The sequence below is a fragment of the Balaenoptera physalus genome, assembly GCF_965194825.1.
Source record: "Balaenoptera physalus genome assembly, chromosome: 16".
Classification (NCBI taxonomy): Eukaryota; Metazoa; Chordata; class Mammalia; order Artiodactyla; family Balaenopteridae; genus Balaenoptera; species Balaenoptera physalus.
The window spans coordinates 85,791,379-85,814,562 of record NC_138898.1 but is presented as its reverse complement, the minus strand read 5'-3'; the positions used below and the strand labels follow the sequence as shown (position 1 = coordinate 85,814,562).

At 56.5% G+C, this 23,184-nt stretch overlaps 3 protein-coding genes across 10 annotated transcripts; 2 read left to right on the top strand and 1 right to left on the bottom strand.

Moving 5' to 3' along the window:
• Positions 1-73: 73 nt before the first annotated feature.
• LRCH4 (leucine rich repeats and calponin homology domain containing 4) lies at positions 74-12,617 on the bottom strand (the record flags this gene model as incomplete). 3 transcript variants are annotated; one of them, XM_082430724.1, is made up of 18 exons in its annotated part: positions 74-448; positions 1,762-1,839; positions 1,932-2,069; positions 2,214-2,299; positions 2,522-2,605; positions 2,734-2,837; positions 2,931-2,999; positions 3,111-3,233; positions 3,341-3,402; positions 3,510-3,586; positions 3,680-3,770; positions 3,979-4,078; positions 4,219-4,334; positions 4,454-4,590; positions 8,208-8,313; positions 8,509-8,635; positions 8,795-8,939; positions 12,398-12,617. In XM_082430724.1, 18 exons carry the CDS (start codon positions 12,615-12,617, stop codon positions 344-346), a joined length of 1,968 nt encoding a protein of 655 aa, XP_082286850.1. In that variant the 3' UTR covers positions 74-343. The 3 variants fall into 3 exon arrangements, with proteins under 3 accessions (XP_082286850.1, XP_082286848.1, XP_082286849.1); XM_082430722.1 differs by lacking the exon at positions 74-448 and adding an exon at positions 821-1,445; XM_082430723.1 differs by lacking the exons at positions 74-448; positions 2,522-2,605 and adding an exon at positions 821-1,445.
• LOC309645529 (dihydrofolate reductase) lies at positions 4,815-8,167 on the top strand. The gene has a single exon (XM_082430760.1). The coding sequence runs from the start codon at positions 5,179-5,181 to the stop codon at positions 5,740-5,742; it is 564 nt and encodes a 187-aa protein (XP_082286886.1). The 5' UTR covers positions 4,815-5,178; the 3' UTR covers positions 5,743-8,167.
• Positions 10,981-22,447, top strand: FBXO24 (F-box protein 24). Of its 6 annotated transcripts, XM_082430726.1 has the most exons (11): positions 13,046-13,172; positions 13,649-14,289; positions 15,369-15,467; positions 15,565-15,748; positions 16,727-16,965; positions 17,204-17,438; positions 18,404-18,562; positions 18,781-18,902; positions 19,122-19,253; positions 21,310-21,480; positions 21,809-22,447. In XM_082430726.1, the coding sequence occupies exons 2-11, from the start codon at positions 14,197-14,199 to the stop codon at positions 22,172-22,174; spliced, it is 1,800 nt and encodes a 599-aa protein (XP_082286852.1). In that variant the 5' UTR covers positions 13,046-13,172; positions 13,649-14,196; the 3' UTR covers positions 22,175-22,447. The 6 variants fall into 6 exon arrangements, with proteins under 6 accessions (XP_082286855.1, XP_082286853.1, XP_082286852.1 ...); XM_082430729.1 differs by lacking the exons at positions 13,046-13,172; positions 13,649-14,289 and adding an exon at positions 10,981-12,089; XM_082430727.1 differs by lacking the exon at positions 13,649-14,289 and having other exon boundaries at positions 13,042-13,172.
• Positions 22,448-23,184: the final 737 nt, after the last annotated feature.

The window sequence follows — 23,184 nt, the reverse complement described above, 5'->3', positions numbered from 1 at the left end:
GCTACCCCGTCCCCGGCACGCAGCGCTCTCGTTCGCAGACACACACACACACATAGCCCCCTGAGGGGCAACCTAGAGGGCTTCCGGCTTCCGTTTATTGCACGTGACACAATACCCAACCCCCAGTCTCCCATCCCAGACCCTCGACCACGCCCAGAGGCGGCCTCGCGCCTTGCTGGGCCAGCCTGCTTCCAAGCTCCCGGGCAGACAGGTGCCCGAGGCACAGGGCCAGGCCCGAGGCCGCCCTCACCAGTCCTCGCTAGAGAGCAGAGCCCAGGCGTGGCTGTCTTCTCTGTTCCTGGGGTTCCCGCCGGGTCGGGCCCCTGCACCCTGACCTCAACCCCTAAGGCCGTTCCAGCAGTGCATGGATGACAGCAGCGATGTAGGGGAGGCCCCTTCCCGGGGCCCCCTCCTCTTCCAGGATGTGGTGGGGCTGGCACAGGGACTCCTAGGGGGAGGGGCCCAGATTAAGTTCCCCTTGTCACCTCCTCCTTTCAGCTGTAGGGTGGGAGACCACCCTAAAGGAGCCTGGGCAAAGGGAGCTGACAGGATGTAGCAGGCAAAGGTCAAGGGCACCCTGGACGTGGCTTGGGGACAAATGAGATGCAAGGAAGCTGCCAGAGGATAACAGAAGGGAGATGACACAGGGGGCCGCGACTCAGACGAAAGGACAGACCTGCCATTTCCAGAGGGAAATGTTGGAGTAGGCAAGCTGGCACATAGAGCCCAGGGGACACGGCCGGGGATGGGCCCCCGGCACAGCAGGAGCAGACGCAAACACACACACACACACATACACACACACACACACACAGGCAGCCACGGTCTGTACAATTTATACAAGAGACGGAGACCCAGCCTGGGCCCCTGCATCCCCTACAAATATAGAGTTCTCTCTACAAAATATAGATAATTTAGCCCCCTATAGCAGCTGGCGGGGGGGGATGGTGCAAGGAGGAAGGTTAAGACCTACCCTCTAGGGAAGCAGAGGGCAGGGCAGGGAGAGGACTTAAAAGGCACCATCAGCACTGAGAGGGGAGGGGCTACAGGAGGGTGGCCAGAGGCTGGGGGCCCAGGGTCTGGGGGCACCAGAGTGGGGCCTCTGAGGTCAGTGTTTATGAGGGGAGGGGGGTTCACTAGTGTCTTTGGTAGGGGCTGAAGGCACCACCGGTGGGGAAGGGGGTTTGCACAGGAGTCTTATAAATAGAAGTAGGGCAAGGGGGTAGGGGTAAGGGTGACTTCAGGTCCTAGGAACCCAGGAGCCGAGTGTAGACGACACAGAGCAGCAGCATGAGGACCACGTAGAAGAGGATGAAGCCTCCCAGACCAGAGGGGGGCCAGAGGGGCGGGGGGGACCTGCCCCCCGCCCGCTTCACAGCCTCCAGGGTGGTCCACAGCCCCTGGGCAGTGCCCTGGAGGAGATCTGAGGGCGAGCACAGGTCAGCCTGGGAAGGGAGAGTAGGACAGATGGACAAGGACAAAGGACAAAAGACGTCAGCAGCAGCAACAGCAAGGCAATCCTTCCCACCCCCTGCCCTCACGTGCCAGGGCCAGAGCCACGCCAACATGCAGAGTGCAGGGAAGGGAGGCATGCAGGGGAGACATGCGGGACAGGGGCTGGCGGATGTGCTTCCTGCTGAGGAGCAGACACCCCCCGTGAATGGAACCCTGCCATCCAGGCAGGCCGCCCCGCTGAGCCCAGGACACCGCACCCTTTGTAGGAGAGACCAGCCCTGGGCCCCTGAGGACACACCCCCATACCTCAGGAACCCCCATTTTTCGACAAGCTTCTAAGAAACTCTCCACATTCTTCCGAGACTTGAGGGCACTGAGTTTTGGCTGGGGGTGGGTAAGAAAGGAAAAAGAGAGTAAGGGGGAGGCCCCAGGAGTCCCCATCCCAACCCCTACTTCCTGCCTGGGCCCCAACTGACCACAGCAGGTGAGGGCACGTGAATGAAGGGCACGGAGCGGGGCCGCAGCTGGTTGGCCAGCTGACAGAGGATGACCCCGCTGGCTAGAGCCTCTGCCAGGTCCTCGGGCAGGGGCCGCTGCAGCTGGGACTCAAGCACCTGGGAGGCAGGGGAAGGAGGGGGAGAAGTCAGGGTCTCCAGGGGAGGTACCAGGGTAGGCAAAGAGGCTGTTGAGGGAAGCGGGGAACCTCCAGGCGCCATGCGGAGCCCAGGCTCCACCCACGCAGATCCCACCTCTCATACCTGGCGCAGCTGAGCCATCACCTCCTTTTCGTCCAGAAGCTGGGGGGATCGCCGAGGTCTCAAGACAGAGTCCGGTGAGGAAGGGCCTGGAGACAGAGGAGGGTGTGGGGCCGCCTCCACTACGCACCATCGACTTTGTAGCCGGGTCGCAGGGTCTGGCACCCACATCGCCTGCCTCTGCGCTTGTGGGATTTTCAACACAATGGGACAACTGACCAGAGAACTCCCAGGCCCGAAGGGACAGCCCCAGCGCCGGGGTTAGTGCTGGATTAGCACCGGGTTAGTACTGGGGAGGAGGGAAGACCCACCTGAGCTGCTCTGAGAGGAAGAACGGAAGAGGAAGCTGTTTGGTCTCTGAATGGAGCTGAGCGGCCGGGCAGCAGGTGCGCTCGCTGGGGGCCGGGGCCGGGGGCAGGAGAAGCATCCCTCAGTGTCCTACTCCTCCCTCAGGCCACCAGGTCTCAAGCCCCCCCCACCACCTACACAGGCCCGCACCCTCCTCCCAGCGCCGCCGTCCCACCTGGTCCCGCCGTAGGAAGGGGCTCCTGGGCGGCGGAGGCGGGGGTGGGAGCATCCTGCCCCCCCGGAGCTCCCAGCTGGGTGGCACTGGACTTGGGCGTGCCGCTGCAGAGAGACAGAAGGGGAATCGGGGGGATGCTCAGGGGAAGGGGGCGCAGGGCGGGGACCGAGGGAGGCGGAGTCCAGGAGGACACATACTTGTAGGCGGCCTGAGCGGACGAGGCGGCAGCACCCCCGCCAGGAGCCCTGACCCCCAGCTTCGGAAAACTAGAAAATGAAGGTGTGGGGTCAGCAGTGCCAGGCGGGGCTCCGCCAACCCCGAGAGGCAGGGAAGCTCAGGAGGCCTCACCGCCAGGGCAGCTGCTCCCACGCCCACACCTGTCCTTCCTTGGGGAACCCCACACGCCACTCTGCTGCTGCTGCTGCTGCCGCCGCTCGCGCTCCTGCCACAGCTGCAAGGTGTCTGGGCGCCGCCTCTCCTCCCCTGACGGCTCCTCCCGCCTGCGGGGCAGAGGCAGGATGACAGGTGGAGCGGGGCCGGAGGAGAGGGCAGAGGGCGGCCCGATGGAGTACAGGGAGGAGGCGCCGCCTCAGGTGGCTTCGGGTACCTGCTGCTTGGTGCCCTCTCCCCATCCCCTGCCACAGGGCTCGATTCTGGTGGCCGCTGCTCCTGAAGAAAGAACAGCAGAGGGGCTGAGGGGGTTCCCCGAGCCTGCACTGGCTCCCCTCCTCCAGCTCTCTCATGGTAGATGGACAGGCGACGCGGGCTCCCCTCACCTCGCCAGCACCTCGCTCTTCGTCCTCCCCAGGGACGTGGCTGTCGATGAAGTCAACCTGCTCAGGGTCTCCGTCAGCTGGAGAGAGCAGTGCGCATCAGCGAGCCAATGGGGGCGCTTAGGCCCTCGTCCATGCCCCCCTGGCCCCTAGCCCGTGACCCCACTACACACCAGAGCCATCCTCCCTCCGCTCCCTGGGTCCCCGAGGCTCCCGGGCCAGCTCTGAGATCCGGAACGACAACTCGGAAAATTCATCTGTTGACTGTAAATGCAGAAATGCAGATAGGAGACAGCCTCTCTGGAGTCGCGGGGCCCATGGGGTTCAGGGCCTCGGGCTCTGCTGCTGAGCCAGACGTTCCCCGCAAGATACTTGGGCGAGCGAAGGAAGAGGTAGCGGGCGAAGGGCCCCGGCTCACAGGTTCTCCCCTGGGCCTGAGATCCCCCATGATCCTTGGAAAGGAGGCCCTTACCTCATTTCCAGACCACCTCTTGCTGCCACTGTCAACGCTGTGGAAGCCTGAGTCCAGCCCTCCGTCATACCGACGTCCCGGAAACAAGTCCTCAGCGGGGCTGGGGCCAGCCAGGGAGAGCTGGTCAGCCCCATTCTGGGCAGCAACCCCGTCAGCCGCCCTCCGGAAACCATGGGGTCCCTGGTGCTAGGAAGGGGTTTAAGTATCCAGGGGCTTCCTTCCTTCCCACTTGGAACTTACCAGGGGCTGAAACTCGGGGGGCGGGAAGGGGCCAGGTCCCCCAGTGCAGACCCCTCGCGCCGCCCAGCCTCTGTTGACAAATACTTGAAGATGTGAAGTTTCCCCTTCAGGCAGATCTAGGTGTGGAGGCGCATGGGGGGTAGTTAGGGGAAGAGAGGGGGGCCTCCCAGATCCTGCTTGGCTACCAAAGGGACCTATGCCCCCAACTCCTGCCCATTCTCGGGCCCGTCCTCACCTGGGCAGGCGGGCTTTGCAGGGGGTTGCTGTCCAGCAAAATGACCTGCAGGTGCCTGAGGCGGCAGAAGGAGACCGGGATGCGGGAGACACGGTTACAGGAGAAATCCAGGCGGACAAGAGGAAGGTCTCCCAGCTCTGGGGGTGGGTGAGGGAAGAGTTAGAAGCATGCCCCGGGGCGGGGCCTTGTGCTCACTTCCGCTGCCCCCTGCTCTGGCTGGTGGGTCACCCCTGGGGCCGCCGCCTCTGCCCTGGTTGGCTGAGGGCGCTCCCCAGGAACCACCTCCCTGCTCCTCTTCCCGCTCAGACCAACTTCAGCTGCTGCCCACCCCACATGCTTCCCTCGTCTTCTCCTCCCACCCCACCGCCGCCGCTTCCTCCTTCTCAAGTGTCCATCACAGGGCCCAAACCAAACTGTGCCACCGCGTTGCTCAAAAGCCTTCCAGGATCTGCAGCCGGGGCTGCTGTGGGTGAGCGGGCTGCACCCTGCACAAAGGCACGGGGAGAGGGGGCTGCGACCGTACAGCGCTCCACTAGCCAAGCCCTGGCCCACCCACTGGAGAGGGTACCCTTCTCCACTTCTCAGAGAGGCACAGATGGATTAGTGGTGCCCCGGGACACAGGATAAGAATAAAAATCACTGCTCTGAAAAATTCACGCCAAGCTGGCAGGTAATCCCCGTTGTCAGTGTGACATGCTAGCTCAGAAGTGTTTTCTGCCGCTATCATGGTTCGTCCGCTAAACTGCATCGTCGCTGTGTCCCAGAACATGGGCATTGGCAAGAACGGGGACCTGCCCTGGCCCCCGCTCAGGAATGAATACAGGTATTTCCAAAGAATGACCACAACCTCTTCAGTAGAAGGTAAACAGAATTCGGTGATTATGGGTAGGAAAACATGGTTCTCCATTCCAGAGAAGAATCGACCTTTAAAGGACAGAATTAATATAGTTCTCAGTAGAGAACTCAAGGAACCTCCACAGGGAGCTCATTTTCTTGCCAGAAGTCTGGATGAAGCCTTAAAACTTATTGAGCAACCAGAATTAACAAATAAAGTGGACGTGGTCTGGATAGTGGGAGGCAGTTCTGTTTATAAGGAAGCCATGAACAAGCCAGGCCATCTTAGACTGTTTGTGACAAGGATCATGCAGGAATTTGAAAGTGACACATTTTTTCCAGAAATTGATTTGGAAAAATATAAACTTATCCCAGAATATCCAGGTGTTCCTTCTGATGTCCAGGAGGAGAAAGGCATTAAGTACAAATTTGAAGTATATGAAAAGAACAATTAATGTGAAAGTGTTTTCTGATCTATTTCAAGACTCCTCCTCCCCCTCGAAGAAATTATGTATTTTTTGTTGTAGAGACTTTTGTTGACTTTAGATCTATGGATAATTATTTCTAAGCAAAGTACTTTTATTCCCCATTAATCTTAACTAGACTGTATCAGATACCATTTGTGAAACATTTCTTGCTGTAACTTCCTGAATTCCCATCAAGAGTCAAGAATAGGTGACCAGCACTTGCCTAGGGCGGAATATCTACCAAGACAGCCCAAAGTGGGAGAGTGCCCTGGCAGCATGAGTTGAAACCAGAGCCTATAGAGCTAGGAGCTAGGCAGATGGGTCCAAGGTCAGAAATGGATTATAAACAGAAGAGCTAGCATTCAGTTATTAAAATTAGATCAAAAGAGGGACTGTGAATTACTTTATATGACACTTCTGACAAAAATTCTCTTCACTCAGACCAGGAGTCAAGAAGTTGAAAAATCCAGGATATTCCTCAGGGATAGTAAAGAGGCAGGTACAAGACTACCATTTCGGTGGTTAAAGGAGAAGGTCTGAGGCCTTAAAAAACTTTGTTTCTGATCTTCAGTGAGATCGCGTGGGGTGTTCCAATGATAGAACAAGAACTGGCTGCTCTTTACAAAAAAGAATAATCTAAAATCAAGCATAATGGCTAAAATTAAAAATTCCAAGAGGTAATAAATTGAGAATGAATATTGCTAGAAACCAAAAATTAGCAAGTCAGAAACTAAACTTCACAGAATTAAAAAATGAAAATTAAAACATGTTTTACCCAACACGTTAGCAAAGATTTAGATTAAGTATCCAAAAAACATAGCATTTTCTGCCTTATAAATTGGTACAACCTTTTTTAGAGTGTAAGTTAGCAACATCAATTAAAATTCAAAATATTCTGGGTTTGGACCCAGAACTTCCACTTCTAGAAATTAATCCTGAACAAAGATATGGACCCAAGAGTATCTGTTGCAACTTTTTTTTTCAAACTTGGAAACAGCCCAAATGTTGATTAATAAGAAATAACTAACCAATATGTCTATAAAATGTAACATCTACAGCAGTTAAAAAGAATGAAGTACTGACAGGAAAATGCCAAAAATTGCTAAGTAAAAGAAGCAAATTGTGTATGATACTCAAAATGTTTAATAAATGTTCATGTGTGGGAAAAAGAAAAAAAAAAAGAAAAAATCACTGCTCTCTGGTCAAGCACCGTTCCCTGGTTAAGGAGTTCATGATCTGGCTCCGCCCATGTCTCGCACCTCGCTGCCCACCCTCACACCGTATCAGACAACCCTCCACCCCCTTTGCTCTGGGCCTCTCCACATGCTGTCTGCTCAGGTAGGAGAACCCCATTTTTCTGTCCATGCACCTTTCAAGGTTCAGCTCAAGGGTCCTTTCTTCTATGAAATCTTTCTAAACACTAGGTTGGAATTTATTGCTCCTTCCTCTGGGCCCCCAGGGCATTTTGCTGGGGTCGCTTTTATGGCCCAGAGAGAGCCCTGATCAAATGCTTATTTGTACCCCTACTGTCTTAGAAGGAAAGAAGGAGTTGGGGGGAGCCTAGAGAAAATGGATGGCCACCTGACTCCCCTCTCTTGTTCTTCAAAACCATGGGTAGCATGGCCCCAGCCTTCCCACCTAGCCCTGGCTTGCCTTTCTAACCACGTCTGTGCTGGACCTCCGTGTTTTACACACAGGGTTGCTTCTGCCTGGGTTGCAGAAGGATGGAGAACTCTCCTTCAAAGGTCAGCTCCTGCTGCACCTCTGGGCTGACTGAGGGCTCCCCCAGGTCCCTGCGCAGAGCCACACGGCTCCCTTTAGCCCCTGCGGCGCTAAGTTTCCTGTTCTAGTGCCTCCCTCTGCTTGTCTCTCCCCATTAAGCCATTAAATCTTAAGAGTTGGCCCCAGATCAGAGTGACATCACTCACATCTACCTGGTCCCCACCTAAAACACAGGAAACCCACACACACAACAATGCTGGCTGAATAAAGGAAGGTGTGCCTGCTTTGGAGCAAAGGCTATCAAGTGTCGGGTACATCACAATTAGCTCATTAAAATGGGGTTGCCTGAGCTCCAGCTCACTGGTTCAGAATCTCTGGGGAGGCAGCACAGGACCTCACCTGACTCAGGTTTTGAGAGCTTCGTGGGCGCTAAGTGGTGACACTGGGTGACCTTGAGGGCTCCTCTTGACCGTGAAATTCTACAGGGTGCCGATGCACTCACCACTCCCCTTCCTGTACCTTTCCCCACATTTGTCAAGTACAGCTAATAACCCATGCCTTGCCAGCCTCAGAGGGTTGCTGGTCAAGAGCAAAGAAAATAATGTACAGTGTGTCTCATACATTGCAAGACCCTGGGCAACTAAGGCATTATCTTTCCCTGAAGACTCCCTGTCTGTGACTCCTCCAAGGTCGACACCCCCCCCCCACCTCCACTTCTTCCTCCTCCTCACCGTCAGGCAGGGTGCTGAGCTGGTTCCTCCGCACACTGAGATCCCGCAGGGAAGGGAGGCCGCACAGCTCCGCGGGGAGAGACTGCAACTCATTGCTGCTCGCGTCCTAGAACGAGGAAAGAGGTAGGGAAGGAGCCACAGACCCGGAGCATCAGAAACTACCTCCTGGACCTGGCCGCCTGCTTTAGTCTCGGCTTTTCCCCTAGGGCGCATCCCTCCTTTCCCTGCCCTCCCCCGCCCCCCAAAGGCCCCTAGTGCCTGGCTCATCGGTCCCTCTTGTCACCCTGCTCCCCATCCTCACGAGCTGTCGCAGGCTTGCCAGGGCGCTGATGTCGGGAGGTAGGGCCCCCAGTTTGTTGTTGCTGACAATGAGCACTCGCAGGGGCAGCTGGCAGATGTAGGGCGGCAGCGATGACAGCTGGTTTCGGCTGTGGGAGGGAGGAGGGCAGTGGGCTCACCCTCCAGGCATGGCCTCCCAGCGTCGCTGTCCTTTCAGGGTCACCGGGAGGGTCACTCAGGGTGCCGTTCACTGGTACTTGGGGCCGAGAAGGACCACCCCCTACCCTCCGGTGGCCCTGCCTCCCTACCTGAGGTTGAGGTAGGTGAGAGCTGTGAGATTCCCCAAGGCTGGGTTCAGGCACCTCAGACAATTGTGGTAGAGGCTCAGACCCTCCAGGGACACCAGCTGGCCCGCTGCCTCTGGCACCTCGGGGAACCGGTTCCGGGACAGGTCTAGGGGAAGCAAGTGTCAGGAGAGAGCTTGCAAAGACACAGCCCTGGACAGGAAGACCTTGAACTTCCCCAGAGCCACGGAATTAGACCTATAAACCTGGACCCTCTAGAGCGAGAAGAAAGCCTTCCGTAACCTGGAGCCCATTCCAAGCATAGCCAGAGCGGCAAAGGGAAGGCAAAGGCCTTGGGGTCACTGGGCTGGAGAAGCCTAGACTTGGGGGAGGGGGGCGAGCCATGAACACCATCTTCAAACACACAAATGCAGGGCTATTCTGTAAGAGTGGCTAGATTCTATAACTCTTGTGGTTCCTGTTGTTCTGTGATGCCTGGAGAGGTGGAAGGCAAAGGTCATAGGAGAAGGCTGGTGCTCCAAAGGAACCAGCAAGGTGATGGGCTGGGAGGTTCAAGGTAAGAATATGAACAACCCCTGGGGGACACGACCGAGAAAGCTCATCCCTCCTAGGCGCCCTGTCTCCCAACCTCTACCTATTTTCCACCAAGGGTTATTATAGCCTGGCTCTAGAGACCTGACACTGGCCACCAGTTTTTCACCAGCCCCTGGGATCAGCAAGCCAGGCCCAAGGGACTATGAAGTTACAGATTGCCAAGGACCTGGAGGGAAAGGCAAGTGGACCAAGCCGGAGGCGGGAGGTGGAGCCCCAGGCACACCTTCTTCAGAGCTGGCCTCCTTCCTGCTTCTACTTCCTCTCTCGCCGACCCGGACTTCAGACCAGCTCCTCTACCTCGAGTCTTGGGCACGGGCGAGGAGTGGAGAGGGTGGAAAGGACGGGAGAGTCTACTACCATCCTTTTCTCTCAACCAGTGACTTGCTAGACCAGCGCGAGGAGCCCGGCACGGGGCTCCTGCCTGGCTGGAGGCCCTCACTGCTTAGATGGCTACAAGCCCGGCTTTGTGCTCCCTCTGCGCAGCCGGTACTGCGAGGGGCCCAGGGCCTGCTGGGGAAGTCCCAGGGGACAGAACTTGGGGGAGCTTCTTAGAGGGCCCTCTCCACGGAGGGGCAAGCAAAAGCCGAGGGGAGGGGAAGCTGGGGTATAGCCCCCAAGGAAATGAGTCTTGTGACAGGAAATGAAGTAGAAATAACCTGTCAGGTTCTGTCTCTGGGCCCTGTGTTTACCAGGGCAGACGACAGCCTGACGCCCCAGGAACCCTCTCTGCTCCCAACCCTGGCGTGCACAGAAAAAAGACCTGTCACAGGAGAAGACAGTTCCAGAGAGGGTGGGAGGATGAGATGCAGTCCTCCCGCCCTCCCCCCCCCACCTGCCCGCTTTCTCTGCATCCACAAATGTGTGTGCCGCACGCGCATGTGGATGAGGGGGGTGGAGGGCAGGTTCCGATGGGGCGAGCCAGGGAGCAGGGGCAGAAGCTCAGAGCGGGCGGAAGGGAGCGGAGCGGGGCTGGAGGAGCAGCGCACAGGAGGCACAGGATGTGGTCTGTGAAAGAATGAGCTGCACTTCTCTTTTGTGAGAGCAGCCCTTCCCCCCACCTCAGGATTCATCCTACTATCAGGGCCCCGGGACCGAGTCCAAGGGACATCAGGGACCTGCGCCACAGCACACGCGCAAGGAAAACGCTGGTTCAGAAAGAGCTGCGGAAGCAGGAGGAGAGGTTCCACATGATTCAGTCAGCAGAGCTTGAAGTTTTTAGTCTGTCAGGGTTGAAGGGCGAGGAAGTGTGGAGAGCAGGGTATGGGCAACAGACTGGGTTCCTGTCACTTCCTCTTTCCACCCCAAGCTACAGGCACCCTGCTTGGGGAGAGGGGCCGGAGGAGAGAGTTCTGGATGAGAGCGACCCACCTGGCCTAGAACTTGGGCCCTGAAAGGACTGAGGATTCCTGTGTGGAGAGCAGGGTAGAGAGGGGTTCTCAGGAAGCTGGGATTGTCCCGCTTTCCCAGGAGAACGGGCTTCACCCTGAGCCGGAATGCTGGGGGAGGAGGCGGAGAGGGGGTGGGAGCTGGGAGGGGGCCCGGGAGTTCTTGGGAGTTCTCCCCAGGCGTCCACTCACACAGACAGAGCCCTAAGGAAGTAAAGAATAACATTTGGTCTTTGTCAAAAAACAAGCAAGGGGGAGGGGAAAGGGAACAGACGGCAAGTGTCACACAGCTGCTGAGGTCAATCTGGAGCTGGGGGGTTAGGCGGCTCGGGGAGACTGAGAGGGACAGCAGTGGCTCCCGGGTGCCCTGAACTCACTGGCCGCAGAGTGGGCGAGTGAGTTTACCTAGCAACCCAAGACAAGTGGAGTGGTTTCAACTGGTTCTCTCCAGAACAGTCGAGGAAAGAGTGTGTGTCGGTGCCCACTAGGGTGTTTGCAGGTGAGCAGGCACCTGCTGGGGGGCAATGCAGTCCCAGGGCACTGTCATCAGGGGGGCAACTCTCATCCAGCCCCAAGTCCCACCCTGGGCTCGGCTGGGGTGGGGCTTTGGGAATGCAGTCCTCCACCCCTCTCCCAATCCCCACCCCCCAGCTGCCAGCCCAAGGTCAGAGTTTGCCTCCTGAGCAGCTGAGGCCTGACTCACTGGTCACAGTGGAGTCCCTGCACCCTACCATCAACAGACACCAGGGTGGAGGGAGCATGATTAGAGGAATCCTATGGGTGGGGGACTAGGAAGGACAGTTGGACCGTCTCTAGCTTCCCAGCACTCCTAGCTGGGAGATAAGATTTCCTTCCTTTCAGCAACTGCCTCAAGTCCCTCCCCCCTGGGGAAAGCAGAAACTGAAATGGGAATTCTAGGGTCTCTGTGAGATCACAGGCTCCACAGTGACCTCACACACGCAAGAAGGAGGAGGAGTCGCAGATAAAGGAGTCAGGGATAATAGGAGGAAGAGCTCGCGGAGAAAAGAGTTGGGGGAGGTGGGATATTTGCTTTTTTCCCACAGGCTGGCCGGGGGAAGAGTGGAGAGTCAGCGGCCTTAGGGGGCGGGACTACAAGCAAAGGAAACAGAAACTTGGGGCTGTCAGTGGCAAACGCATGGAAGCGGGGGGCCTGGGGCTGCTCTTATCTTGGTGGAACAGGGGAAAGAGTTGGAGACGAAGTGGAGAAAGAGAAAGGAGTCATTAGGCGGGCTCGTGGGGGCTGCTTTATGGAACGATCAGAACTGAGGTTGAAGAGGTCACGCAAATGAGCCAAGCAGGTGAGGGGCAGGACCATTCTACAGGTGCGCAGATATGCAAATAAAGAGAAGAGGGGCGGGGTAGGGGGGGCGCTCACGACGCTCGGCCAGAGACTCTTGAGTGTTCCGTGCAAACGAGAAAAGCGCTCATTGTCTAGTAGTTCTTAAAGTGGGGAGGGGGTGAGCAGACTTATGCAAATCAGCAGAATCTAGAACTCCGACGGCCAGGTGATGGGGCGGGCCAGACTCCAGGGCCCGGGAAGAAACAAGCGAGGGGCGGGGCTATGCAAATGAGGGTCCCGGCCGGGCTCGGAGCCGGGTGCACTCACCAGCCTGGGTGATGTCTGACAGGTCGTAGCTGCGGGCCGCGCCCCGGGGGAAGTGCTTCAAACGCCGGTTAGACAGGTTCAGGGTCCCGGTGGCCACGGCCTCCTCTAGGGCCCGCTCTGCACTGCGGCTCCCGGGCAGACCCGGAGACCCTGGAACAGAGGTCGTGGTCGCCGCCTCCTCACCCCCGGCGGCGAGAGAGGCCGCTACCGCCGCCGCCATCCGCTCCCGGCGGCTCCCGCTGCCTGACTGACGGGACCGGCAGTCCCTCCTTGCCCCTCCCCCTCCTCGGAGCCGCCGTAGTCGCTTCCAGGGGGAGGAAGCGGGCTCAGGGACCCGACGGACCAATCGGGATCCCGAGACTCGTCGGAAGTGGCTAATCAGAACCCGCCGGCGGGGTGGAGACTCCGGCACTGGAGTGAGGCGAGAGAAGGGAGGGGGACTAGAATAGAGTGCTCGCCAACGGCCTACTCTCCAGGCCGGCCCGCCCCGCGCAGCCGCATCCAATCACAAATCTCAGGAGTGGAGATGGAGCCAATCAGGTCCAACCAGGGGGAGGGGACGTCGGCCCTCCACTAGAAGGGCTAGAGGCCGAGAAACGCAGACCCTGGTCCTCTTCCAACGAAAACCAATCGCAAGCCAGATACAGGCGAGTGACGGTCAAGAAGGCCAATTAGACCCTCCGGAGGGAACCTGGCCCGGCCTCTTCTCTGAGGGACGGCTCTACCTACGAATACCATGGGCGAGAAGTCGGTCCCTTCGCTAAGGAGGAGGCGGGTGAGTTAGAACTTTGAGGTTGAGGTAAAGAATGTGAGTGCGGCAAGCTGGGCTGGCTGAAAGCAGTGCAGGGACTGCAGTAGTGTGTGCGAGCTGGACGTGTTAGGGAGCGAGCCAGCTTTGAGGGCGCCAGGGTGACCGTGGGGATGGGGGGAGCGGGAGGCAAGGTGATGCCTGAGGCTAGTGTACAGGGGGTCGTTGCAGCCGAAGGGACCGTGGATGCCATTCTGGCTGCGGAGACCGAGGCCCCGCGACAATCTCCGGAGTCCGGGCGGACCGGTGGCTTCCCAGGGGCTGGAGAGGCCCAGCTCAACTCCTCGAGGGAGGGTTAAGGGAAACCGGGAAAGCCTCGAAAATACCGCCCGGCCTACACCCCTGCCCAAAGGAGCGCGCCTGGGCAGGAATTGTGATGATCAGACCTGGGGGGTTAGTCTAGAAGGGACCGCCTCACCTAGAAGAAGTCCTCCGTTTTACAGATGAGGAAACTGAGGCGGAGGGAAGTCGATGAGCTGTCAAGAGCAAACAGCGGGTTACTGACAGCTCGCACTAGAAGCCAGGCTTCCCCCTGCATCAGCTTTTGCGGTGGACTTTTTTCTGTTCGTACCCTATTCTTTGCCTCCCGAGGTGAAATGGAGTGGATCAACGGGACCCAGTTACAAGAGGAAGCTGCAGATACTTGTTCCGTCTGCTGAGAGATCTTAGTATCCTGTTAGGTGGCATAAGGACCTAATATAATCCACTTCATTGGTTAATAGTTGCCAAGCCACAAATAGCTGAAGGTTCTTTCCCATAAGTCACATCTCACACGTTGACATTCCGAGACATTTATCGAATTTTTAAAGTTCCATCCTACGTGTCCCAAACGAGCTGTTTACTAGTCCTTCTGAATAAGGGAGTTTGATTGGATGGTTGACCGTCTTTTAGCTAACACAGAAAACAGATGAGTCTATAATACGATGCAGCTGAGGGCTGTTGTCCAGGCCTGGATTCCTCAGAGTTCCTGGGAGAGCCAGCTACTCCTTGGATGGATTGGTGTAGATCCTCTGCCCCTACGTGGACAGACACAGCCCCAGCTCCTGCTGTTTCTCATCCGTGTCATCCCCCTCCCCCCATAAGAGTAAGTTAATAGCTTAGACTCCGGGAGATAACCTAAGCTTTCAGAGTAAATCCATCCCTTTCTTCCACCTTAAGAGGTTGCCCTTCATACATGCAGTCATGTTACTGTCCCAGGAAAGCAGTCTGCTTTTGGATGTGTTTTTCCTGAGTCTGTGCTCAGCTGTGCCCACTTTCATGTGATGCCTGCTTTCATGAGATAGATGGTCTAATTAGCAGGGTCACCTTGCCCCCTCACCTGTCAAACTGAGTTTATACTGTTTTTTGTTTGTTTTTTTTTTTGAGTTTATATCCTTGAGCTACAAATCCCCTGGAGGCTCTGGCCTGCCGAGATGTGAAGAATTCACCAGTGTTTCTCTACACTTAGTGCTAAAAGGGTATCAAGTGGAAAAACCTCCTACTATTCCCTGAAAGTAAAGGCCTCGTCTACCAGTAGTTCACACTTTATTGCTCCTGTCCTGTGCATATCCCATGAGCCACTGGGTGGCTAGAACTGGGCTAGAACCAAGGAGCTAAGAGAGAAAATCCCGGGCAAGGTTGGGGGAAATAGGTCACAGTGGCTGGGTGGTGAGGTCACAGAGAGGTTTGTCTGACCCAGACTCCATGGGGGTGGGGCCTAGGAGGCAAAGGGGCCCCAGAGGTTCCCCAAGCCCAGGCAGGGGCCATGGTGTGGGAAAAGCAGCAGGGACAAAGGCCAGGGAGCTGAGTACAAGGGGCCAAGGGGCCCGGAGAGATGAGGGCAGGAGCAGGGAGGAGGCAGTCAGAATGGTGAGGAGAAGCCAGAGACGGAAGCTGCAAAAAGTCACCGGGCTCTGCAGACTGGAGGAGGGGCTCAGGGTGAGGGGGCAGGAGGCGAAGCAAGGGAAGGGCAGCAAGATGGCAGCCAGAGATCAGGGGAGGGGTTATGTGGAGAAGTTGGACAGGGAACAAGGCAGACAGGGAAGGGTAAACCCACAGACCTAGAGAGAAAGATGGGAGGATTTGACAGCCCAGAGCCCCCAAGGTAGTGGTTAATAAGTAGTTAACAGAAGGAAGAGGCATGACCCTCACGGAACCCCTGTGCACCCAATTCTCCTTGAGTAGGTGAAGCGGAGCTGCCCTTCATGTGGCCCAGAGCCTGGGGGTGAAGAGAAGAAGAGGAGAGGAAAACCTACATCTGTTCAGTTGTTCCCCCCAGAGCTGGTGAGTCCTTGGGGGGGCAGGTTGGTGCCGAGAATAAAGGACTGGGGGCCGCTGAGGGGCCCCCATGACCCCTGCTTTCCCCCTCCTGCCCCCACAGGTGGACCACATCATCTCATTCCTCCCAGTCAGAGATGTAGTCTCTCTAGGCCAGACCTGCCACTACCTCCACGAAGTGTGTGACTCTGAGGGCGTGTGGAGACGCATGTGTCACCGGCTCAGTCCTCGCCTTCGGAAGCAGGGTTCTGGGGTCCGGCCCTGGAAGAGAGCTGCGATTCTGAACTGTACACCTTCCCGGGAACTTCTAGTTCTCTCTGCTTCTGTCCTACCTTATTCTGGGATCCCTCCTGCCCCATAAAGTTGCCTGATGACCTCAGTATTCCCAGCCAACCTTCCAGGTCCCCTTTCTCTGGAAGAAACTTGTTAGATTTAAACATACTCCAACAAGGACTTACTCCAAGTCTCTAGAGCTGCTCTCGGACAGACATTGTCACCCAGAGCCCCCATTCCTAGCATCCCTGCCAAGTTGCCCACCATATTCAAGCTCTTCCAAATCTTACCTTGAGACATCCTCCTCTCCCAAAACCTGGAGTTTTCCCTCCTCTAAACCAGGATTTTTCAACCTTGTCACTATTAAAACTTTGAGCCAAATAATTCTTTGCAGGGGGCAGGTGCTGTCCTTTGCATGGTAGGATGTTTAGCAACATCCCTGGCCTCTACCCACTAGATGCCAGTAGCACCTCCCCCAGTTCTGACAGCCAATGTCCCCGAGGGACAAAAATCACCCCCAGGTTGAGAAATATGCTCTAATCCCCTCCCTTCCCAGGGAGCCCCTATCCAATAACTTCGTCTCACACAACGGAGATGAGGGGAGATGCAGATAGCAGATCCAGAGCTAGGGGTGTGGAAGGGTTACTGGCCTTTCCCAGTCATTCCTTTTCACACCTCTTTCTGCTTTTCTATGCATTCTTATATTTCCTTTGATGTCTCTGATGCAAGTTTGGACCAAAGAAGTGCTCACTTAGAAGCATGTGTGTAGCCCTGGGCTGAGGTGGGGCAGAGAACTTTAGTTCAGACATGGGGCATAATTTCAGGTATCTTCTGAGCTTTCCACGTGCCCTTTGGAAGGGGTCTTTCCCCAGGCCTGGGGATGGGGAGGAGCTAAACACCCATCCATTGAGAAATCTTGCTTGCCCACGCTCTGTTTCATCTCCCTTGTGCCTCCCCGACCCCTTAAACCTCCCTCTCCTTCCCTTCTGCAGACACGAAGGGCCTGTATTTCCAGGCATTTGGGGGCCGCCGCCGCTGTCTCAGCAAGACTGTAGCCCCTGTGCTGGCCCATGGCTACCGCCGCTTCTTGCCCACCAAGGACCACATCTTCATTCTTGACTACACGGGGACCCTCTTCTTCCTCAAAAATGCCCTGGTCTCCTCCACCCTTGGCCAGATCCAGTGGAAGCGGGCCTGCCGCTATGTTTTGTTGTGTCGCGGAGCCAAGGATGTGAGTACCAGGACCCCGGCAGCTGAGACCCCACCTCTTTTCCGGGAACCCAGGGCCCACACCAGTCCTGAGGCGGCATCCTCAGGACAGCCGCCCTCCGATACCAGGAACTGGAAACCAAGTTCACTTTTCCCAGCCCTGGACCCAAGTATCTCATCTCCCACCCCAGGATCCAGCTGCCCCAGCCTCATCCCACTGCAAGGCTGGAGATCCCAGACACCTTCGTCTTTTCCTACAGTTTGCCTCGGACCCGAGAGGTGACACAGTTTACCGTAAATACCTCTACGTGTTGGCCACTCGGGAGCAGCCGGAAGTGGTGGGCACAACCCACAGCCAGTCCTGTGACTGTGTCGAGGTCTACCTGCAGTCCAACGGGCAGCGGGTCTTCAGGATGACCTTCCACCACTCCATGAGCTTCAAACAGATTGTGCTGGTTGGTCAGGAGACCCAGCGGGCCCTGCTGCTCCTCACAGGTGAGGCTTAGAGCAGTGGTTTGCAAATTGTTTCCTGCAGCTTCTTCAGGACCCGCGGCAGCGGGTGGGGAAGGAGGCCTCTCACACTGGCCTCTGCATGCCACCTCGTCCTGGTCTCAAACCAAATAGCGCTGCTTTGGTCTGTCTGTCTCCTAGTCTAGGATTCTGCATAATGTGTCAGAGGAATAAAGGGCCCTGCTGCAAAAAAAAAGTGGTTTGGAACCCACCCATCAGTAAATGCCTGACATTTTTGTTTTGTTTTGTTTTGTTTGTCCTTGCCTCTCGGCTTAGGGGATCTTAGTTCCCAGACCAGGGATTGAACCTGGGGCCACAGCAGTGAAAGCTCCGAGTCCTAACCACTGGACCGCCAGAGAGCTCCACTGATTTTTAAAATTCTAATCTCCCCAACCTCCATGCCAGGCAGTGTACTTTATATGCCAGACTGCCCCTGTTTTCTGTGTTCCCTATACGTGACCACACTCCCAAGCCCCCAAGCCTGAGATCTTCTGGACTTCTTCTTTTTGTTTTGGCCTCACCACGCAGCTTGTGGGGTCTTAGTTCCCCAACCAGGGATCGAACCCAGGCCCCCTGCAGTGGAAGCTTTGGACCGCCAGGGAATTCCCCCCTTCTGAACTTCTTAATGCTAGGCAGGGCCCTGAATCCCCAGACATCATTCTTCCCAACACTCAAATTGGATTCCACCAAATCCAACTGCTCGGTTTTCTCTGCACTCATCCCTCACACTGAAGAGCTCCCCTGGTTGATTTTCGGTGGTGAAGGCTGGAGGCTGGGGTACTTGAGGTCACTGCCCCCTTATTTCATCTCTACCCTTTTCCTTCCAGCCCCACTCTAGGGCAGCAGATGTCTCATCCTGTATGGCTTAGGGAGTCTCTTGGGAAGTGAATGTGGTTATTGGCGGGTCCCCTCCCCAACACGGTTTTCTGCCTCCCCGCCCCCTCCCCCAGAGGAAGGAAAGATCTACTCTTTGGTAGTGAATGAAACCCAGCTGGACCAGCCACGCTCCTATACAGTTCAGCTGGCCTTGAGGAAGGTGTCCCGTTGCCTCCCTCACCTGCGTGTGGCCTGCATGGCTTCCAACCAGAGCAGTACTCTCTACATTACGGGTAAGAACCACCTCCCTTCTTCTCCAGACCCCAGCCTTGGACAGACCTTCCAGATACAGAACCCTCCCTTATCCTTATTCCAGCTCTGTGGGGGACCCGTAGAGCATTTCTAGTGGGCGTGAGACTCCCCAGATCTTACATCTTTCATCCCAGGTAGGGCCCGATCCCTAGGAAATGGGTGCCCAAAGCTGCTGAGCTGAGGGCTCCCAACCCCCCAGACCAGGGGGGAGTGTATTTTGAGGTGCATACCCCAGGGGTGTATCGTGATCTCTTTGGGACCCTTCAAGCCTTTGACCCCACGGACCAGCAGATGCCGCTTGCGCTCTCACTGCCTGCCAAGGTAGGATCCTGGAGGGGTGGGGCAGACCAGAGGGGGCGGGAGCAGGAATCAGATGATTGATCAGGGAGGGACAAGGGACCCAGGGAGAGGGGTGACATAGAGGGCAAGACCAAAAGCGATCAGCTGGGTGTGGCAGGTTAGCAGTTGTGAGATTCTGGAGCTCAGAGTTCCCCTGGAGACAACTGAAGGCCCACTTCTCCTTTCTACCTTACCTCCTAGGTCCTATTCTGTGCTCTTGGCTACAATCACCTTGGCCTGGTGGATGAATTTGGCCGAATCTTTATGCAGGGAAATAACAGATATGGGCAGCTGGGAACCGGGGACAAAATGGACCGAGGGGAACCCACACAGGTGAGATTGCTTCCCAGCTACTCTCATCTTGCCCCCCTTCCTCTAATTCCCTGACCCCTGGATCTCTCCACATCTCTAATTTCCGTAGAATCCACTTTCTACTCCCTAGGATGTTAAGCCAACCAGTTTGTAATGCCTGTGCTACTGTATCTCACCCGGGGTTGGCACCACAAGGTGCATTCTGTGTGGCTCGTGCTATAAATGCAGTAGGAGTTTAGTGAAGCAGGGAGACCTGGGTGGGCTGAAGTAACTCCAAGAGGTGAGATGTAAGCAGGGCCTAGTGGGTTAGATAGGATTCAGGTGGGTACAGGGAAAGGCATCCTATGTAATGGGGATGGGGACGAAGCTTGCACATCCCTGGGACGGTGGAAGGCCCGGCCTGACTAGAGCAGGGTGTGTTTTGGAACTCGGTAGCTACGAGGTGGTATAGGTGTTTGCGAGCCTACAGAAGTGTCGATTTGGGAAAGAGCCACTGCGGGTTCTGGAGCAGGAGAAGACAACCCCCTGCATGATGGAGAACGGGTCACGTGGCCAGAGGGCACAGTGAGAGGCCCACCGGGAGGCTGCTGAATGACACCAGCATTTGAGACAAGGGACTGGGGCTGGTACAGTGGCAGCGGGAACAGAGAGGAATGGAGACATGAGGTGTTGTGAAAGAAGATGAACAGCCTCTGGAAACTGACTAGATATGAGGACAGTGGGGTAGGACAAAGGTGGCTCTGGCAATAGACGGTATCACCAGTAAACATGCCAGTGGGCGAGGAATGCTGGTTTGAGGAGAGAATGTGAATTTAGGCTTTTTCTTTGTAGTGAGAGTAAAACACTAAAGTAGAAATGTCTAGCTCGATTCCAAGTTGGAACAAGGTTGAAATGACAAAAGTAGAGACAGAGGGGCAAAGCTGGGTGGTCACCACGATTGTGGGTGGAGGGACTGAAAGAGCTATCTCTGAGTGAGAGACACACCCTCAAATGCCACATCTCACAGGCCACGGGCACAGAAAGTTTTACCCAGGAGGGGGTGATTAATGGTGACAGTGATAGTGTAGGAATATGCTCCCTGACATGGAAGGATGGCTATGCCATACTTTTCAGTGAAAAAAAAAAAGAAATTCGTGAAATGGTTTACACAGCACAATCCCATTTTGGTTTAAAAATATACAACTTGCATGTATAGATTTGCTGAGGCAACAGTGAGGAAGAATATCCAGCAAGATGCTAATGGTGGGTGGCGGGGCTTCCAGTGATTTTTAAATGAATTTTTGCTTGCCAATATTTTATAATTGTCCTGTAATGGTCGTGAAATTACTTATCTATGTCTTCAAAAGTAAAGCGCTCACAGTCTCAGGAGCAAGCGTGCAGGAGAGGCCCTGGGATTTGGCTGCTGGGAGGTCCAGTGACTTTGGAGAGAAGTCGTAGCGTAGTGGGGAGAGAAGCCAGATCACAGAGGGTTCAGGCGAGACTGGCTGTGGTGAGACCAAGAATGCGGTCCACTTCAGATTGATCACGTAGCCAGTCCTACTGCCTAAAAGACAGAGGTAGGAAGCAGCAGGAATCAGGTGGAAATGCTTTTCCAAAACAGAGTGGCCATTTTGAAAGATAAAGATATGACAGACGGAAAATGCTAGAGACGGAAGGAAGGACGGACTCAGTGGGAGGCAGGTCCTTCCAGGGGCCTAACCTGGAATTGCACAGGGACAGGGAGGAAGGCTCTTCCTCCCCCGAGGCTGGAAGGCAGGCCTGGGGGGTGAGACCAGGGAGCAGAAAGCAGGCCCTGGCCTCAGGCAAGAGGCCTGTTTCCAGGGAGCCGAGAGGAGGAACCAACAGCCATGCTAGCGCCCCTGTGGTCAGACTGGAGCTGCAGGAGAACCAAGGAGGAGTGATAGCTGCCCGTCTGCAGTCGGCAGGGAGGGCCTCCTTGGGGAGGGGGAGGGTACTCTGGGGCCCACCTCCTCCCTCCGCTAGCTTCCCTAGGGGAAGCTGTCACCCTTCTCCAACCCGGCCCCACCCCACCGTGCCTTGGTGTTCCCCACTTAGGGACCGTGCCCTGTGTTCTCAGGTACATTATCCGCAGCGCCCAGTCGCCCTGTGGTGTGGCCTCAACCACTCCCTGGTGCTGAGCCAGGGCTCAGACTTCAGCAAGGAGCTGCTGGGCTGTGGATGTGGGGCCGGAGGCCGCCTGCCAGGCTGGCCTAAGGGAAGTGCCTCCTTCGTTAAGCTCCACATCAAGGTCAGAGCAGGGTCCGGGGAGCGGGCAGCCAGGGAGGGCCAGAGCAGTAGAGCCCACAGGACTGTAGCTGGGTCTCCCACAGGGACCCAGGGACCCCGTGTCCGAGCACCACCCACCTCCCTTTCCTGCCACGTACCATGGCTCCTGGCTCTCTCCCTGAGCTGCCCCTGCTGGCTCGCTCTGACCTCACACAACCCTGGGGCTCAGCCAGCCAGCTCACTTGCTGGCTCAGGGCTGGTCTGAGCAGGAGGAACGCAACAGCTGGGGCTTCCTGGGAACCCCTTCCTGGGGCCCCACTCAGCCCCTCCCGCTCTGTCTCTCCTCCAAGGTCCCTTTGTGTGCCTGCTCCCTCTGTTCTACCAGGGAGTGCCTCTACGTGCTGTCCAGCCATGACATCGAGCACCATCCCGCCTACCGGGACCTACCAGCCAGCAGGGTGGCGGGGACCCCCGAGCCCAGCCTGGGTGCCGGAGCAGCCCAGGACCCTGGGGGGGCGGTGGCCCGGGCCTGTGAGCAGTACCTCAGCCAGATCCACAGTTGCCCCACGTTGCAGGACCGCATGGAAAAGATGAAGGAGGTCGTGGGCTGGATGCCCTTGATGGCTGCACAGAAGGATTTCTTCTGGGAGGCCCTGGACATGCTGCAGAGGGCTGCTGGAGGGGTTGGCCAAGGCCCCCCAACACCTGACAGCTGAGCCCCCTCTCCTGGTCTCACCCCTGGAGGGAGGGTCTGGCCCTGGGCCAGGGGCTAAGGAGAGGTGGAATGACAGCAATGAATGCTGTGTGTGTGTGTGTGTGTGTGTGTGTGCGTGGGGAGGGGGATGCAGTGGGCTAGGGCCTGCTAGACATGCCAGGGTGGGCCAGGAACTGTTTTGTAAAATGTTCAGGGGGCTGCCCAGGAGGGGCCCCCAACCTGACTATCATGGACAAAAGATTTGATGGACAAAGAGAATAAAGGCTGAAGTGAGGCCCGGTTTGTAACCCTGGGGCCTGGGAGGAACGTGGGGTGGGCAGGCAGAGTGGACGCAGCTCTGGCTGTCAGTTGCTGCAGAGCTGACAGCACCTGGATCCTTCAGCTTCCTTCTCCCGCCAACGCCAAGACCTGATGCCTACTTGGTTCCCCCACTTGGATCCTCTGTCCATCAGACTGAGGAAGGGGCTTCCTCTGACTTCAGGATGCTTCCTACCCATTTCCCTTCATCCCTGTGAAGCCAACCACCCCCACCCCAACCCCGCCCCCGCTCTCCTCCTCCTGTTTCCCTTCCAGATCTGATCTCACATGTTGTCCTTTCCCTTACTTTCTACTCCATCCTCCTCTTCCTCAATAAGGAAGACACTCCCTTTACCCACATAGCATGCCTCCCTGCCCCCATCCATACCTCCAAATATTTGGGAGAGAAGATGGGTGAGCAGACTTCTTCCTCTGTGGCCTAGTCTGGCCCGGGTATGGAGAGGACAGTAGACATTTGAAGTGGAAAATAAACTGGAGCAGGGGTGGTCAGGAAGTGGGTAAGTGATTAGAGGTTGGGAGTCCAGGGGAGGACTTCCTCTGGGTGCTGAGGAAGCAGGAATGGGGAGGATCACGGGTGGGCTGGAGAGTCCTCAGGAAGGACCCGAGGCTGTGTTGGAAGGATGCTCGGGCACTGGACAGAGTGGGCTTCCAGGTGACATTACTGGACTGCCTGGTCCAGTAATGCTCTCTCTG

What these genes read in the sequence shown, in the direction of transcription:
- FBXO24 (XM_082430726.1), top strand. Translation starts at nt 14,197, where the DNA reads ATGGATTGGTGTAGATCCTCTGCCCCTACGTGGACAGACACAGCCCCA. An exon ending in ATCCCCCTCCCCCCATAAGA is followed by an intron (nt 14,290 to 15,368) that starts GTAAGTTAATAG and finishes CTCCTTGAGTAG; the next exon opens with GTGAAGCGGAGCTGCCCTTC. An exon ending in TCGTTAAGCTCCACATCAAG is followed by an intron (nt 21,481 to 21,808) that starts GTCAGAGCAGGG and finishes CTCTCCTCCAAG; the next exon opens with GTCCCTTTGTGTGCCTGCTC.
- LOC309645529 (XM_082430760.1), top strand. Translation starts at nt 5,179, where the DNA reads ATGGTTCGTCCGCTAAACTGCATCGTCGCTGTGTCCCAGAACATGGGC.